Source organism: Chiloscyllium plagiosum, chromosome 9 (assembly GCF_004010195.1).
Source record: "Chiloscyllium plagiosum isolate BGI_BamShark_2017 chromosome 9, ASM401019v2, whole genome shotgun sequence".
NCBI lineage: Eukaryota > Metazoa > Chordata > Chondrichthyes > Orectolobiformes > Hemiscylliidae > Chiloscyllium > Chiloscyllium plagiosum.
This window is the reverse complement of record NC_057718.1, coordinates 63,432,553-63,448,682: the sequence shown is the minus strand read 5'-3', so window position 1 is coordinate 63,448,682 and position 16,130 is coordinate 63,432,553. Positions and strand designations below refer to the sequence as shown.

The 16,130-nt window shown below is 40.8% G+C and overlaps 1 protein-coding gene across 2 annotated transcripts; it reads right to left on the bottom strand.

Annotated features, from left to right (window-relative positions):
• Window positions 1–469: 469 nt before the first annotated feature.
• Window positions 470–16,130, bottom strand: rbbp9 (retinoblastoma binding protein 9). 2 transcript variants are annotated; one of them, XM_043696094.1, is made up of 5 exons: window positions 15,982–16,130; window positions 13,884–13,926; window positions 13,682–13,787; window positions 12,655–12,740; window positions 470–870 (listed from the first exon to the last, which is right to left on the bottom strand). In XM_043696094.1, exons 1-5 carry the CDS (start codon window positions 16,093–16,095, stop codon window positions 644–646), a joined length of 576 nt encoding a protein of 191 aa, XP_043552029.1. In that variant the 5' UTR covers window positions 16,096–16,130; the 3' UTR covers window positions 470–643. The 2 variants fall into 2 exon arrangements, with proteins under 2 accessions (XP_043552029.1, XP_043552030.1); XM_043696095.1 differs by lacking the exon at window positions 15,982–16,130 and adding an exon at window positions 14,118–14,275.

The following is a 16,130-nucleotide window of genomic DNA, read 5'->3' as shown; positions in this document are numbered from 1 at the left end:
AAACACAGGTCTCCAACATTGTTCCAATTAAAGTACAAGAAACAACTCTGTTTTTCAACTGAAACTTAACACATTGGGCTCAAAATTGTGTTCAACAATTTTTGATCATATTTCTTGTCTTGGCTGCCATTGTTGGTGGCAATTCTGCTATTAACATTTATCGTTCCTCAAGGCACATCATTTGTCCATTACCATCACTTTTCGTTTCACTATTCCTCCTTTTGATATCGAAACTCTTTCCACCCCCTTCCGTTCCCTCCTGACTTTACCCTGGCTGGTTTAATTATACTTCTTAACACTTCCTGGTTTTAACGAAGGGTTATCAAGCTGAAAGGATAAACTGATTCTCCAGCCACCATCGCTGCCAGGCCTGCTGAGCATTCCTTGCTTTTCTTTCAGATTTCACAAGGACAATACTTCCTCTTGCATAGGTTAAAGTTTGGTCATTTGATACAACAAGCAACACGTATTATTGTGTAACAGATCAATGTGTTTTATTATCATTATCGACAATGTAAATAGTTATTCTGAATTCCAAGCCATGTACTTCTTGCAGTAAAACCACAAGCTTCATCAGAATTTAAAATTTAACACATTGAACAAAACAAAAATAATCAACTCATATGAATGAAAAGGTTTCTGACTATAAAGATGTTTTCATCATCTTATGAACAACGGATATTAATTCAGGAAACTTTTCATCCTGAAAGTGCCCTCTATTTGAGAACTGGTGTAATTCTGCATTAAGACTATCTGCTACTTCTTGCTGTTCAGACCATGGCAGGAAAGGATCATCGTTTGAACCAAACTGAACAATATGGTTACAATTACTTTTGATCTTCTCCCATTGCCATGGACTGCAGAAATATCCTGAGGAAAGAAAAAGGAAAATGTCACATGAAATTAAATTTAAAGTTTGATTTCTGTACATGTCAATACTTTTATTAATAGAAGTTCAAAACTGAAAGCCTCATGCTTATTGAAATGCAGATAATCAGCGAAAAAAAACTTTTAAAAATTGTTTGTTGCATTTTAAAAATAAATCACCTTTGATTTTCTGATGGGAATATGGCAATTTCACTTGCTCAACCTTTGCCCCTCTTCTTTGCCTTAACTTTCTATCAACTTTCTGTACGACCTTCCAGCAGGGTGTCCCTGATCATCTGAATAGGGCATTACAATGTAAATGGCTTATGAATGAAAATCCTTGCCATTAAGCATATGTGCCAATTTCCCAGGTGTCATTTGCTTGTCAGGGTAGGTCATCGGTGCTGTGGTGGGAGCCACAGTAACTCTGGTCCCTACATGAGGAGGGACCATGGAACTTTGTAAAACCTTACTTGCTAAGAAAAGTGGGCACATTAATCATCTCCAACAAGAGAGAATCTAACCATCTCCCCTTGACATTCAATGGCATTAACCATCATTAAATCCCTACTATGAACATTCTGCAGGGTTATCATTGTCTAGAAATTCAACTGGACTAGCCATATTCAATACTGTAATTACAAGAGCAGAACACAGACTTGGAATTCTGCAGCAAATAGCTCACTTCTTGACTCTGCCAAGTCATTCACTATCTGTAAAGCATAAGTCAGGAGTGTGATAGAATAGACTCCATTTGCCTAGATAAATACAGCTTCAATAGCATTCAAGAAGCTTGATATGACACAGGACATAGCAGCTGGTTTGACTGGCACCACATTCGTTCTGCCAATGATGCTCAGCAACAGCAGCAGCAATATGTACCATCTACAAGATACACTGCAGAAATTCACCAAGGCTCGCTCCAAAATCATGACTGCTTCCCATTAGGTCAAAGCAGCAGATACGTAGGAACACCATCATCTGCAAGTTTCTCTTCAAGCCACTCATGTGAGTTGGAAATACATTGCTATTCCATCGCTGTTAATGAGTCAAAATCCTGTAACTCCCTCCCAAATGGCATTCTAGGTGTAACTACACCATATTGATTGCAGTGGTTCAAGAAGGCAGCTCATCAGCATCTTTTCAAAGGCAATCAGAGATGGACAATAAATGCTTACCCAGAAGTAAAACTGAACTTGCTTGAATGAATAATAAAGAGGGGCTCAACATGAGCATGGGAAACTGAAAGGCCACTGAGCCACACTGTAATGGGAGCATGCCATTCAGCCCATTGAACTTGTCCTGCCATTCAGTACAATCACAGCTGATCAAACACTTCCCATTTACCACCCACTGAGAAAAAGAACAGGAAATGACATCATGGGAAATGATGTCACAACCAGAAATGACATCACCAACCCAAGGAAACCCAAACATATAAATAGAAAATGGACTACACCACCAGTGCCTTTTCGGAGGCTCACTGAAGATGTTACCTAGTATGGTGACAAAACCTACATCCAGAATTTCACTGCTTTTTACAAATGCCCATCCCCATTAGTCTCTATGCCATTGGAATGATAACTTTCATTCTCTACCTTAAATATAGTTTCCTCAGCACCCTGTGGTAGAGAATTTCAATGAATGACAACCATTTGAATAAAAGAAACTCTACTTATCCCAGACTTAAGTACCATCCCCTTCTTTTTAAAGTGTTTCCCTTTGTACTAGACTCCCAACCATTGGAGATATCTGACCTGCATCAATTGTCGGCGTAGTGGCTTAGTGGTTCACACTGCTGCTTCACTATGCCAGGGACCCAGGTTTGATTCCAGCCTCAGATGACTGTGTGGAGTTTGCATAGATCTGCTCCGGTTCCCTTCCACAGTTCAAAGATGTGTGGGTTAGGTGAATTGGCAATGCTAAGTTGCCAATTGTATTCAGAGATTAAATAGGTTAGGTGCATTAGTCAGTGGTAAACATAGGGTCGGGGGAATGGGTCTGGGTGGATTACTCTTTTGAGGGTTGGTGTGGATCTGTTAGGCCGAATGACCTGTTTTCACATTGTAGCAGTTCTATTAATCCCATTTATCTTTGAAGCATTCTATAATTTACAGTGAGATAGTTTCTAATTCTTTGAGACACCCATGAATATAGGCCAATAATTGTCCAATCTCTCTTCATGGTAAAGTCCTACCATCCAAGGAACAAGTCTGGTGAACCTTTACTGCATCCCTCTATGGCAATAATATCTTTCTTGAGATAAAGAGACCAAAACTACATAAAATGCTCCATGTGTGGTCGAACCAAACTCCCATACAACTGAAGTAAGACTTGACTATTCCTGTACTCACATCCTCTTACAATAAAAGGAGACAATCCTTTGACAATATAGAACATAACAGCACAGTACAGGCCCTTCGGCCCTCGCTGTTGCACCGACCTGTGAAACCAATCTGAAGCCCCATCTAACCAACACTATTCCATTCTCATCCATATGTTTATCCAATGATCATTTAAATGCCTGTAAAGTTGGCGAGTCTACTACTGTTGTAGGCAGTGTGTTCCACACCCTTACTACTCTCAGAGTAAAGAAACTACAACTGATATCTGTACTATATCTATCACCCCTCAATTTCAAGCTATGTCTCCTCGTGGTAGCTATTACCATCTGAGGAAAAAGGCTCTCACTGTCTAACCCTCTGATTACCTTATGTGTCTATTTAGTCACCTTTCAACACACTCTCTAAGGAAAACAGCCTAAAGTTCCTCACAAGACCTTCCCTCCAAACCATGATTTGGAGATGCTGGTGTTAGACTGGGGTGTACAAAGTTAAAAATCACACAACACCAGGTTATAGTCCAACAGGTTTAATTGGAAGCGCACTAGCATTCGGAGCGTCGCTCCTTCATCAGGTGATAATGGAGGGCTCAATCCTAACACACAGAATTTATAGCAAAAAGTTACAGTGTGATGTAACTGAAATTATACATTGAAAAATTGATTGTCTGTTAAGCCTTTCATCTGTTAGAATACCATGATAGTTTCACTTCTTTCATATGTAAATCACACAACCTTTTTTAAAAAAGTTGCATTCTCAGGTTAGCTGTTAACATTGGTGATAGCTAGACAATATGTTGAAGGTGTTAGCCCCTGTGTTCTCTGTCTATGCACACACACAGGCACTCCTATACACACATACACATGGACACACATATACACAGACACGCACACAGACACCCACACACACACCCTTACAGACACACACACTCCCACACTCACACATGCACCCCCTCACAGACTTAAAGACACTCTGCACTCACTACACGCACACACATACACTTTCTCACACTCACAACCCCCAACCCAGACAGACACACACACACACACACAAAGATCCACATACATACATATATTTTGTGGGGTGAATTTGTACTTGCAGGGTTACATTGTACTTTGCTCAAAAGCTGCATGCATTCATGTAAAACTCCATTATCTCACTTTTTAGATTAGAATCAATCTAAACATCATACATCCTGGTAAATCTCCTCTGCACCCTTGCCAAAGCTTCCACATCCTCCCTATAATGTGGTGACCAGAACTGTACGCAATACTCCAAGTGCAGCTGCACCAGAGTTCTGTACAGCTGCAACATGACTCAAAAACTCAATCCCTCTAACAATAAAAGCCAACACAATATGTGCCTTCTTAACAACCCTATCAACCCGGGTGGCAACTTTGAGGGCTCTATGTACATGGAGACCGAGGTCTTTCTGTTCACTCACACTACCAAGAATCTTACCATTAGCCCCCAGTACTCTTTATTCCTGTTGCTCCTTCCAAAGTGAATCACCTCACACTTTTTTGCTTTAAACTCCATTTGCCACCTCTCAGCCTAGCTCTGCAGCTTATCTATGACCATCTATAACCTGCAATATGCCTCCGCACTGTCCACAACTCCACTGACCTTAGTGTCATCCGCAAATTTACTAACCCATCCATCTGCACCCTCATCCAGGTGATTTATAAAAATGACAAACAGCAGCGTACCGAAAACACCACTAGTAACTGAACTCCAGGATGAATATTTCCCAACAACCACCGCCCTCTGTCTCCTTTCAGCTAGCCAATTTCTGATCCAAACCACTCAATTGTCCTCAGTCCCATGCCTCTCTATTTTGTGCAGTAGCCTACAGTGGGGAAACATATCAAATGCTTTACTGAAATCCATGTACACCACATCAACCACTTTACCTTCATCCACCTATTTGCTCACCTTCTCAAAGAACTCAATAAGGTTTGTGAGGCATGACCTACCCTTCCCAAAACAGTGTTGACTATCCCCAATCAACTTCTTCCTCTCTAGATGATTATAAATCCTATCTATTAAAATCCTTTCCAACACTTTATCCACAACAGAAGTAAGGCTCACAGGTCTATAATTTCCAGGGTTATCTCTGTTCCCCTTCTTGAATAAGGGGGTCAACCTTTGCTTTCCTCCAGTCTTCTGGCATTACTCCTGTAGACAATGATGACATAAAGATCCAAGCCAAAGGTTCTGCAATTTCCTCGCTAGCTTCCCAGAGAATCCTAGGAAAAATCCCATCCAGCCCGGAGTCTTATCTATTTTTCACACTTTAAGAATTGCTAACACCTCCTCCTTATGAACCTCAATCCTGTCTAGTCTAATAGCCTGTATCTCAGTATTCTACTCAAAATTACTGTCATTTTTCAGTATGAATACTGACGAAAAATATTCATTTAGTGCCTTTCCTATCTCTTGGATTCCACGCACAAATTCCCACTACTGTCCTTGACAGGCCCTAATCTTACTCTAGTCATTCTTTTATTCCTGACATATCTATAGAAACCTTTAGGGTTTTCCTTGATCCTACTTGCCAACAACTTCTCATGTCCCCTCCTGGCTCTTCTTAGCTCTCTCTTTAGGTCCTTCCTGGTTAACTTGTAACTCTCAAGCGCCCTGAGACTTCACTTCTCTTTTTTACATAAGCTTTCTTCATCCTCTTGACAAGAGATTCAACTTCTTTAGTAAACCATGGCTCCCTCACTCTCGATCACATCCTCCCTGCCTGACAGTAGCTGTTTCTTGAATAAGCTCCACATTTCAACTATCCCCATTCCCTGCAGTTTACATCCCCATCCTATGCATCCTAAATCTTGCCTAATTGCATCATAATTGACTTTCCCACAGCTGTAACTTTTGCACTGCAGTATATACCTATCCCTTTCCATCACTAAAGTAAACATAACCGAATTATGATCATTATCATCAAAGTGCTCACCTACTTCTAAATCTAACAGCTGGCCTGGTTTGTTCCCCAGTACCAAATCCAATGTGGCCTCATCTCTTGTTGGCCTATCTACTACATACTGTGTCAGGAAACTCTCCTGCACACATTGGACAAAAACTGACCCATCTAAAGTACTCGAACTATTGTGTCTTCAGTCAATATTTGGAAAGTTAAAGTTCCCCAAATACAGCTCCCCTGTTACTTTCGCTCCTATACAGAATTATCTTTGCTATCCTCTCCTCTACATCTCTAGTACTTTTTGAAGGCCTATAGAAAACTCCCAACAGAGTGACCTCCTTTCCTGTTTCTAACCTCAGCCCATACTGCCTCAGTGGACGAGTCCTCATCAAATGTCCTTTCTGCCACCGTAATACTGTCCTTGACTAATAATGTCACACTTCCCCCTCTCTTACCACCTTCCGTATTCTTTGAAGCATTTAAACACCGGAACCTGCAACCACCCATTCCTGTCCCTGCTCTATCCATGTCTCTGAAATGGCCACAACATCGAAGTCCCAGGTACCAACCCATACTCAACTTCACCCACCTTATTCTGGATGCTCCTGGCATTGAAGTAGACACTAGGAGAAAGTGAGGACTGCAGATGCTGGAGACCAGAGTTGAAAAATGTGGTGCTGGAAAAACACAGCTGGCCAGGCAGCATCCGAGGAGCAGGAGAATCGACGCTCCGGGCATTCCTGAAAAAGGGCTTATGCCCGAAACGTCGATTCTATTGAAGTAGACACTCTTCAAACCACCTTTCTGCCTGCTGGTGTACTCTTGCAACCTTGAAACCTTATTTCTGACCTTACTACTCTCAACCTCCTGTACACTGAAACTACAATTTGGGTTCCCATCCTCCTGCTGAATTAGTTTAAACTGCCCCAGGATACTGGTACCCCTCTGGTTCAGGTGTAGACCAACCTGTTTGTAGAGGTCACACCTACCTCAGAATGAGCCTTAATTATCCAGATATCTGAATCTCTTCTCATCATCCCTGCAGCTATGTCTTCAAATCCTCTCTCTCCCTGCTCCTTGCCTTACTAGCACATGGCACAGGTAACAAACCAGAGGTAACGACTCTGTTTGTTCTCGCTCTGAGCTTCCACCCTAGCCTTACATCCCCATTCCTTTTCCTACCGATGTCGCTGGTTCCCATGTGGACCATGACTTGAAGCTGCTCCCCCTCCTCCTTAAGGATCCCAAAACCAGGATCTGAGACATCATGAACCCTGGCACCTGGGAGGCAACACACCAAATGCGAGTCTCTCTCATTCCCACAGAATATACTATCTGTCCCCTTAACTATGGAGTCCCCAATAAGCAATGCTCTGCTCCTCTCTCCGCTTCTCTTCTGAGCAACAGGGACAGTCTCTGTGCCAGAGACCTGTATCCCAAGTATACTTGTTATTGAGGGGAATGGCCACAGGGGATCCCGGCACTCTGTCTCAAAAGCAAAACCTATTGGTGAAGCTCAGCAGGTCCAAAGACGAGTCACTAGATTTGAAACATTAACTCTACTTTCTTTCCAAAGATGCTGCCGGACCTGTTCAGTTTTACTAGCAATTTCTGTTTTTGTTTCAGATCTTCAGCATCCATAGTTTTGTTTTATTTTAGTGAGACAATTCGTTAGCCATACTAATATCTTGCTTCACCTGCACATTAACCTTCAATTACTTATTGACAAGGCCACCTAAATCCCATTGGACATTTACACTTTCCAACTTCTTACCATTTAATAAATACTCTGCACATCTGTTCATACTACTGGAATAGGTAACCTCGCTTTTTTCCTCATGTTCCATCTGCCATCTTCTTGCCCATTTAGTAAGCCTCTCCAAATCCCCTCAAAGCTATTTTATATCTTGATCACAACATATATTCATGCTTAGCTTTGTATCATCCACATTGAAAATATTATATTTGGTCCCCAAATGAAAATCATTGATGTATATTGTGAACAACTTGGATCCAAAACTTAATACTTGCAGTCAATGTGAAAATGACCCATTTATTCCATCTCTCTGTTTTTATATGTTAGCCAATAATTAATTTATGCCAGTACATCACCCGCACACCATGTGCTTTAAATTTTTCTCACCAGCCTCTTTGGTGGATTTTATTAAAAACCTGAAAATCTAAGTTTTTTCTGCTTGATTTATTGTTGTCACATGTACTGAGACAGTAGGAGAAAGTGAGGACTGCAGATGCTGGAGATCAGAGCTGAAAAATGTGTTGCTGGAAAAGCGCAGCAGGTCAGGCAGCATCAAAGGAGCAGGAGAATCGATGTTTTGGGCATGAGCCCTTCTTCAGGAATGAGGAGGGTGTTCCAAGCAGGCTAAGATAAAAGGTAGGGAGGAGGGACTTGGGGAAGGGGCGTTGGGAATGCGATAGGTAGAAGGAGGTTAAGGTGCATGTTCTTGGCGGAGTGGGAGGGGGAGTTAAAGTGTTCAGCCACAGGGCAGTTGGGTTGGTTGTGCGGGTGTCCCAAGGTGCTCTCTGAAACGTTCCGCAAGTAGGCCGCCTGTCTCCCCAATGTATAGGATGCCACATCAGGTGCAGCGGATGCAGTAAATGATGTGTGTGGAGGTGCAGGTGAATTTGTGACGGATATGGAAGGATCCCTTGAGGCCTTGGAGGGAAGTGAAGGGGGAGGTGTGGGCGCAAGTTTTGCATTTCTTGCGGTTGCAGGGGAAGGTGCCGGGAGTGGAAGTTGGGTTGGTGGGGGGTGTGGACCTGACGAGGGAGTCGCGGAGGGAGTGATCTTTCCGGAATGCTGATAGGGGATGGGAGGGAAATATGTCCTTGGTGGTGGGGTCTGTTTGGAGGTGCCCGAAACGTCGATTCTCCTGCTCGTACTGAGACAGTAGTCTATCAGCCACCAAATAATAACATCACATTGGGGGCGGGCAATAAACAAAGAAATAACTAATGCCTGTAAAAATGGTACAGCAATTATCATGGGGGATTTTAATCTACATGTAGATTGGTCGAACCAGCTCGATCAGGGTAACCTTGAGGAGGAATTTATTGAGTGTACCTGCAATAGTTTTCTTGAAAACTATGTAATGGAATTGACAAGGGAGCAAGCTATCCTAGATCTGGTCCTGTGTAATGAGACAGGAATAATTAATGACCTCACAGTCAGGAATCCTCTTGAAAGAAGTGATCACAGTATGATAGAAGTTAGAATACAGATGGACAGTGTGAAGATAAACTCCAATACCAGGGTCCTGTGCTTGATCAAGGGGGCCTACAAAAGAATGAGGGAGGACTTGGCAAAAGTAGACTGGAAACAAATATTTTATGGTGGGACAGTTGATGAGCAGTGGAGGATTTTCAAAGCAATTTTTCAAAGTGCTCAGCAAAAGTATATTTCAGTGAAAAGGAAGGACTGTAACAAAAGGAATAATCTGCCATTGGTGTCTAAGGCTATCAAATTGAAAGGCAAGGCATACAAAGTGGCAAATAACAGCATGAAACTAGAAGAATGGGAAAACTTTAAAGGTCAACCGAAAGCCACAAGAAGAACTATAAAAGAAAAGTAATATAGAACACGAGAAAAAACTAGCACAGAACATAAAGACAGAGAGCAAAGGTTTCTCTAAATACATAAAATGAAAAAGAGTGGCAAAAGTAAAGGTTGGTCCTTTACAGGATGAGAAGGGGCATTTAGTTATGGAATATGTTGAAATGGCCGAGGCACTGGATAGATACTTTGTAATGTCTTCACAGTGGAGGACACTAATAACATGCCAGTAATTGACAAAGAGACAAGAATAGGTGAGAACCTGGAAACAATCACTATCACGGAAGAGGTAGTGTTGGGCAAACTAATGGAGCTAAGGACAGATAAGTCTCCTAATGGAATGCATTCCAGGGTACTAAAAGAGATGGTGGGAGAAATAGGAGGTGGACTGGCGGTAATTTTCCAAAATTCTCAGAACTCTGGAGCAGTTCCAACAGATTGGAAAACAGCAAATGTGACACCACTGTTTAAAAAGAGAGGTCGAGAAAAGGTGGAGAATTATAGACTGGTTAGCTTAACTTCTCTAATGGGGAAGATGCTTGAGTCTATTGTCAAGGAAGAAATAGCAAGGCATCTCGACAGAAATTGTCCTGTTGGGCAGACATAGCATGAGTTCATGAAGGGCAGGCCATGCTCGACCAATCTTTTGGAGTTCTATGAAGACATTATGAGCAAGATGGACAATGGGGATCCAGTGGTTGTGGTGTACCTAGATTTCCAAAAGGCCTTCAACAAGGTGCCGCACATGAGGCTGCTGCATAAGATAAGAATGCATGGCATTGGGGGTACAGTATTAGCATGGATAGAAGATTGGTTGACTAACAGGTAGCACAGAGTGGGGATAAATGAGTGCTCTTCTGGCTGGCAATCAGTGCCTAGTGATGTGCCACAGAGATTGGTGTTGGGACTGCAATTATTTACAATTTATATAGATTCTGGAGTTGACGACCATGTGTAGTATGTCAACGTTTGCAGATGACACTAGGAGGAATGGCAGAGCAAAGTGTGCAGAGGACTGTGAAACTTTGCAGATGAACATAAATACATTGAGTCAATGGGCAAAGATCTGTTAGATGGAATACAATGTAAAGAAATATGAAATCATACATTTTGGTAAGACTAATAGTAAAAAGGATTATTACTTGAATGGTAAAAGGTTGCAGCATGCTGCTATGCAGAGGGACCTGGGTGTCCTTGTGCATGAATCACAGACGGTTAGTCTGCAGGTACAAATAATTATCAAGGCAAATGGAATTTTATCTTCCATTGCTGAAGGGGTCAAGTTTAAGAGCAGAGAGGTGATGTTGCCGCTGTACAAGGTGCTGGTGAGGACACACCTGGAGTACCGTGTGCAGTCTTGGTCTCCTTACTTGAGAAAGGATGTACTGGCATTGGAGGGGGTGCAGAGGAGGTTCACTAGGTTGATTCCGGAGTTGAGGGGGTTGGCTTATGAGGAGAGATTGAGTAGATTGGGATTATACTCATTGGAATTCAGAAGATTGAGGAGGGGATCTTATAGAAACATATACAATTATGAAGGAAATTGATAAGATAGAAGTAGAGAGGATGCTTCCACTGGCAGGTGAAACTAGGACAAGAGGACATGGCCTCAAAATTAGAGGGAGCAGATTTAGGANNNCTGCCTGACCTGCTGTGCTGTTCCAGCAATAAAGTTTCAACTTTGATCTCCAGCATCTGCAGACCTCACTTTCTCCTCCAAGAGGACATGGCCTCAAAATTAGAGGGAGCAGATTTAGGATTGAGTTGAGAAGGAACTTCTTCACCCAGATGGTTGTTAATCTTTGGAATTCCTTGCCCAGGGAAGTAGTTGATGCTACTTCAGTAAATGTTTTTAAAGCTAACGTACATTTTTTTTAACAATAAAGGAATTAAGGGATATGGTGAGAGCTTGGGTAAGTTAATCTGAGTCCAAAAAAAATCAGCTATGATCTTATTGAATGGTGGAGCAGGTTTGAAGGGCCAGATGTCCTACTCCTGCTTCAAGTTCTTATGTTCTTATACAGTGGAAAGTGTCATTTTGCAGTCAGATCTTACCATGCAAAGTATATCAGGGTAGCAGAACAGAGTGCAGAATACAATGTTACTGCCCCAGAGAAAGTGAAGAAAAAGAGATCAAAGTTAACATTTAAGAGGTCTGTTCCAAAGTCTGATAACAGTGAGGAAGAAGCTGTTCTTGAACCTGTTTGTACATGCTTTCAAACTTTTATATCATTTACCCAGCAGAATGGAGGGAGAGTATAACCTGGGTTGGAGAGGTCCTTTGATTATGTTAGTTGCTTTCCCAAAGCAGCAGCAAGTACAACACATCCATCGGCTCTCCTTTATCAATTTTACTAATAACATCTTCAAACAGCTTCAATTGTGTCAAACACGATTTCCCATTCTTCGAGCATTTTCCCTGACATACATCTGACACTGTTATAGCTCTTTGTTTTTGCTCTTGCTCCTTTCTTAAATAATGAGGTGACATTTTCAATCATCCAACCTGTAGCATCATTCTAGAATCTATAGAATTGTTTCAAAATAATCACCAATGCATCAATTATTTCTATAGCCACCTCCTACAATACTCTCGGATGCAGATCATCAGGTCCCGGAGATTTACCAAGTTGCATCTTCATTAATTTCTCAAATACAATTTTTTTACTGAAGCAAAAGTTTTTTTACTTCGGTCTAACCAAGCCTTGCCGAATAGAATCTCAAACAATGTTTAAAAGCATCTCATAAAAATACTCAAAACACAGTGAATATTGTTGAGGCAAACACTGATTGTTGTTTAGAGAAACGCTGTGACAGTTATTTACAGAAAGGCAGCATGTCAGGATGGTAGCTATACGCCATTATTCTTGACACCTCAGGGGAAATCATGCTTCATTGTTATGTACAACAGTGAATGGAATGAAAATTTGAAGAAAGTATGTTACCACTTTCTTGTTCATTTGCATCTCCAAGATCAGATGTATATGCAGATACCAATACAATACCGTATACTCTGTGTGTCTCAGCATATCTAAAACAAATATAAATAAATAATATAATGAGCAAACCGTGTCCTTAGTTCTTAGTTTAAAGGCATTAGCATTTCTATTTTCAGCAATGTTTGAAAGAGGGATGGATTATTACAATGCACATGTGTTCAACATTTTAATTCAAACATCCCATAATGTCAGGTGCATATTGCTTACTATTATTACTTTTCTACAACTTATATTTCTAGAGCGTATGCTCCTTTACAGGAGCCATTATAAAATAAGCCACAAAAAGATATTAAGCTTAAGCTTAAAAGCTTAAGTTAAAAAGCTCTTCACTCCAACATGTTACCTTAACAGCTGCTTGAACTTGACCCACAACATTCATATATAAATTCAGGTTCAGAATACAAACATTATACTAGGTAGCATGGTGGCTTAGTGGTTAGCATTACAGCCTCACCGAACTAGAGAGCCGCATCAGATTCCTGCCTCGGGCAACTGTCTGTGTGGAGTCTGCACATTCTCCCCGTGACTGGGTGCTCCAGTTTCCTCCCAGAATCCAAAGATGTGCAGGTCAGGTGAATTGGCCATGCTAAATTGTTCACAGTTTTAGCTGCATTAGTCAGGGGTAAATGTAGGGTGGTATGTTACTCTTCAGAGGATTGGTGTAGACTTGATGAGCCAAATGGCCTGTTTCCACACTGTAGGGAATCTAATCTAATCTACCATTCTTAAAAACAGATATGCCTGTATACATCAAATTCAAGCATACTGTTCAACCATCTCTAAAAAAAAGCCTCTATATTATCAAAATTAATATCACTTGACTTTAACAATAACAGTATTGCTTTTGGTTGCCTCTTTCTGTCCTGTGAAAAATCAATACAATAACCTCTGAAATTTTGAAAAATAACTGCATTAAAGTCATCACTGTTTTATGAACTCAAATCGCATTTATTTTCCTTTGGCAAACTTTTACCTCATAGCTGCAGCAGCACCAGAACTGTGTCCAATGATAACAGTCTGTTCATCACACTGCAGTGTTTTTTCCATAAAAGGAAGCCATATTGTTTTTCGAGCTGTAACTGAAAATCACTCATGGGTTAAATAAACAGACTATATTATACAATTAAAAATAATTTCATCATTAACTGCAATGTCAGCTTTCAAAAGTCACTTACGAGAGTCTGGCATGTTTTGAAGCAAGCACTGAAAATCTGGAATCTGCAAAACATATTTTTAAAAGTGAAGTGAAGAAGTATGAACTGCAATCTGAAAAAACAATCATTTCTTTTGTGTGCATCAAGGAATAGCAATCAAGTGTGATGGCGATGGCGAATTAAATGATTGCATCATAATTGCATAAGAAAGACATAGGTAAACATAGTTGTAAACTATTAAAGCTCATTGTTTACCTTAAAGGTTACATTTAATGAGAGGTGATGCACTTTCTTTGGTGTTTCAGGAAGATTAGTCAAATGCATTACATTCATAGGTGGTTGTTGGGTAAAATATTTTTGGTAAACATAGTGGTGCTAATACAAGTAGTCCAACCCAACAATGGGTCCCAACAGTTTATCCTGAGAAGAGCAAAGAATTAGAATTTATAGGAACAGCATAATAGAAGCAGGCAATTTGACACATCTTACTCATACTCACACCTTGAATGAGCTAACCACTTAAATATACTTTCTTTTTCCCTACAGCCTTGCAATTCTTTTCCTTTTTAAGTGCATACCTAATTCCCTTTTTACAGTTATTACTGAAGTTTGTTTATACTACTTCTTTAGGTAATGCATTCAGCCATAGAAACACTTCTTCATCCCTCTTATGTTGCCAGTCATCTTAAATCCTTTCTGCCAAACCAGGAACAGTTTCTCCTTATTTACTTCATCAAACCTGTCTTTATGATTTGTGCATTGTTACTACAATAGTATGGTGTTCTGCAATATGATTACATTCACCAAAGTTTCAGAAAGTGTCATTACATTTGAGACAGATATGGGAACGTTGCATGGCAGCTGCTATGTTTAATTTTTTTTCTTTTTTTTACATCAGATAACTTTCTCTGTTACAGACAGGAATAGGATTCACTATATGAAAAACAACATATCACAAGTTGCATCCTACAAACTACAAAAAGGAGTGTGCTATTTTCACTCACTGTCAGCCAGACATTGAAAAGCGCAGGAATGAAACAATATTTCCAGAGGCAGGCCTTAATCCAAAATCATATTTTCACTTAATGATTGAGTGCTGCTATGTGACACCCTCACAGAAAGAGATTACAACATTTACATGTCAGAAAACCTTTAGAATAAGAATTTCAAATGCACAAAATCGATAAATATATTGCTCAGGGGAAGTGATGACCTAGGAGGTTTATTGCTAGACTATTAATGCAGAGATTCAGATATTGAGTTTGAATTCAATAAAAATCTGGTTTGAGAGTCTAATGGTAACCATGAAACCATTGTTGCTTGTCGAGAAAACACTATCTGGTTCACTAATGTCCACCAGAGAAGGAAAATCTTTACTTGGTCTGGTCTACATGTGACTGTTGACCCACAACAATGTGCCTGACTTTTCACTACCTTTGGGAAATTAGGGACGAACAATAAATACAGCCCTATCAGTAACGCCCATATCACATGAGCAATTTTTTTTTAAAGTTGTGCATAAATTAAGATGTTAACAATGACAAAAGTCAGAACTGGACGATGCATTGAAAAGCCAGGGGAACGAAGTGTTCTCTGATGCATGGAAGGAGTTGAGTAGGAGGTCAAGTGACGACATTTCTCAGAATATGTCCAGCAACAGAATCACATGAAAACAGACGCATTTTAACTTTTGGTGAGGGTTATCCTGGAACATTTAATGAAAATTCAGGACTATCCTAGCAAAATCTGCATGTCTTGTTACTCCTGCAGAAGTGCTAGATGGCCCTTGAGAAAATGTGTTCTTTGAGCTGCATTGCCATTCTATCAATCCCTATGAACAACTGAGAGTGGCATTCCCCAGTCACTTCGAAAGCAAGCTTGGCCTATGTAAATCCAAGTTACAAAGAAAGATAAAGACAGAAGAATGAATAAATCAGATTCTTGGGCTTGACAAAACGATCACATTTGAAGAACGGACATGCCAGAGGAAGCAGAAGCAATTTATCGTTTTGGTGAGGGCAGAGTCCGCCCGCAAAATGTAGGATCTCCCTGTGTCTCATTTAGTACTTCCAGCCACAAGGCAGCCGCTCCCCTTGGAAATAAACTCTCTATTACCGACCTGATTCAGATTATCCTTCACCCATTTGTACCAGTTGCTATGCTCCACGTCCCCCACCCCATTGCCAGGGACGATCACTGCTCGGCGAAGCTGTTGACAGTCGCTCGGAGCCATTGCAGAGGCGGGGCCAGCTCCCAGTCACACAAATC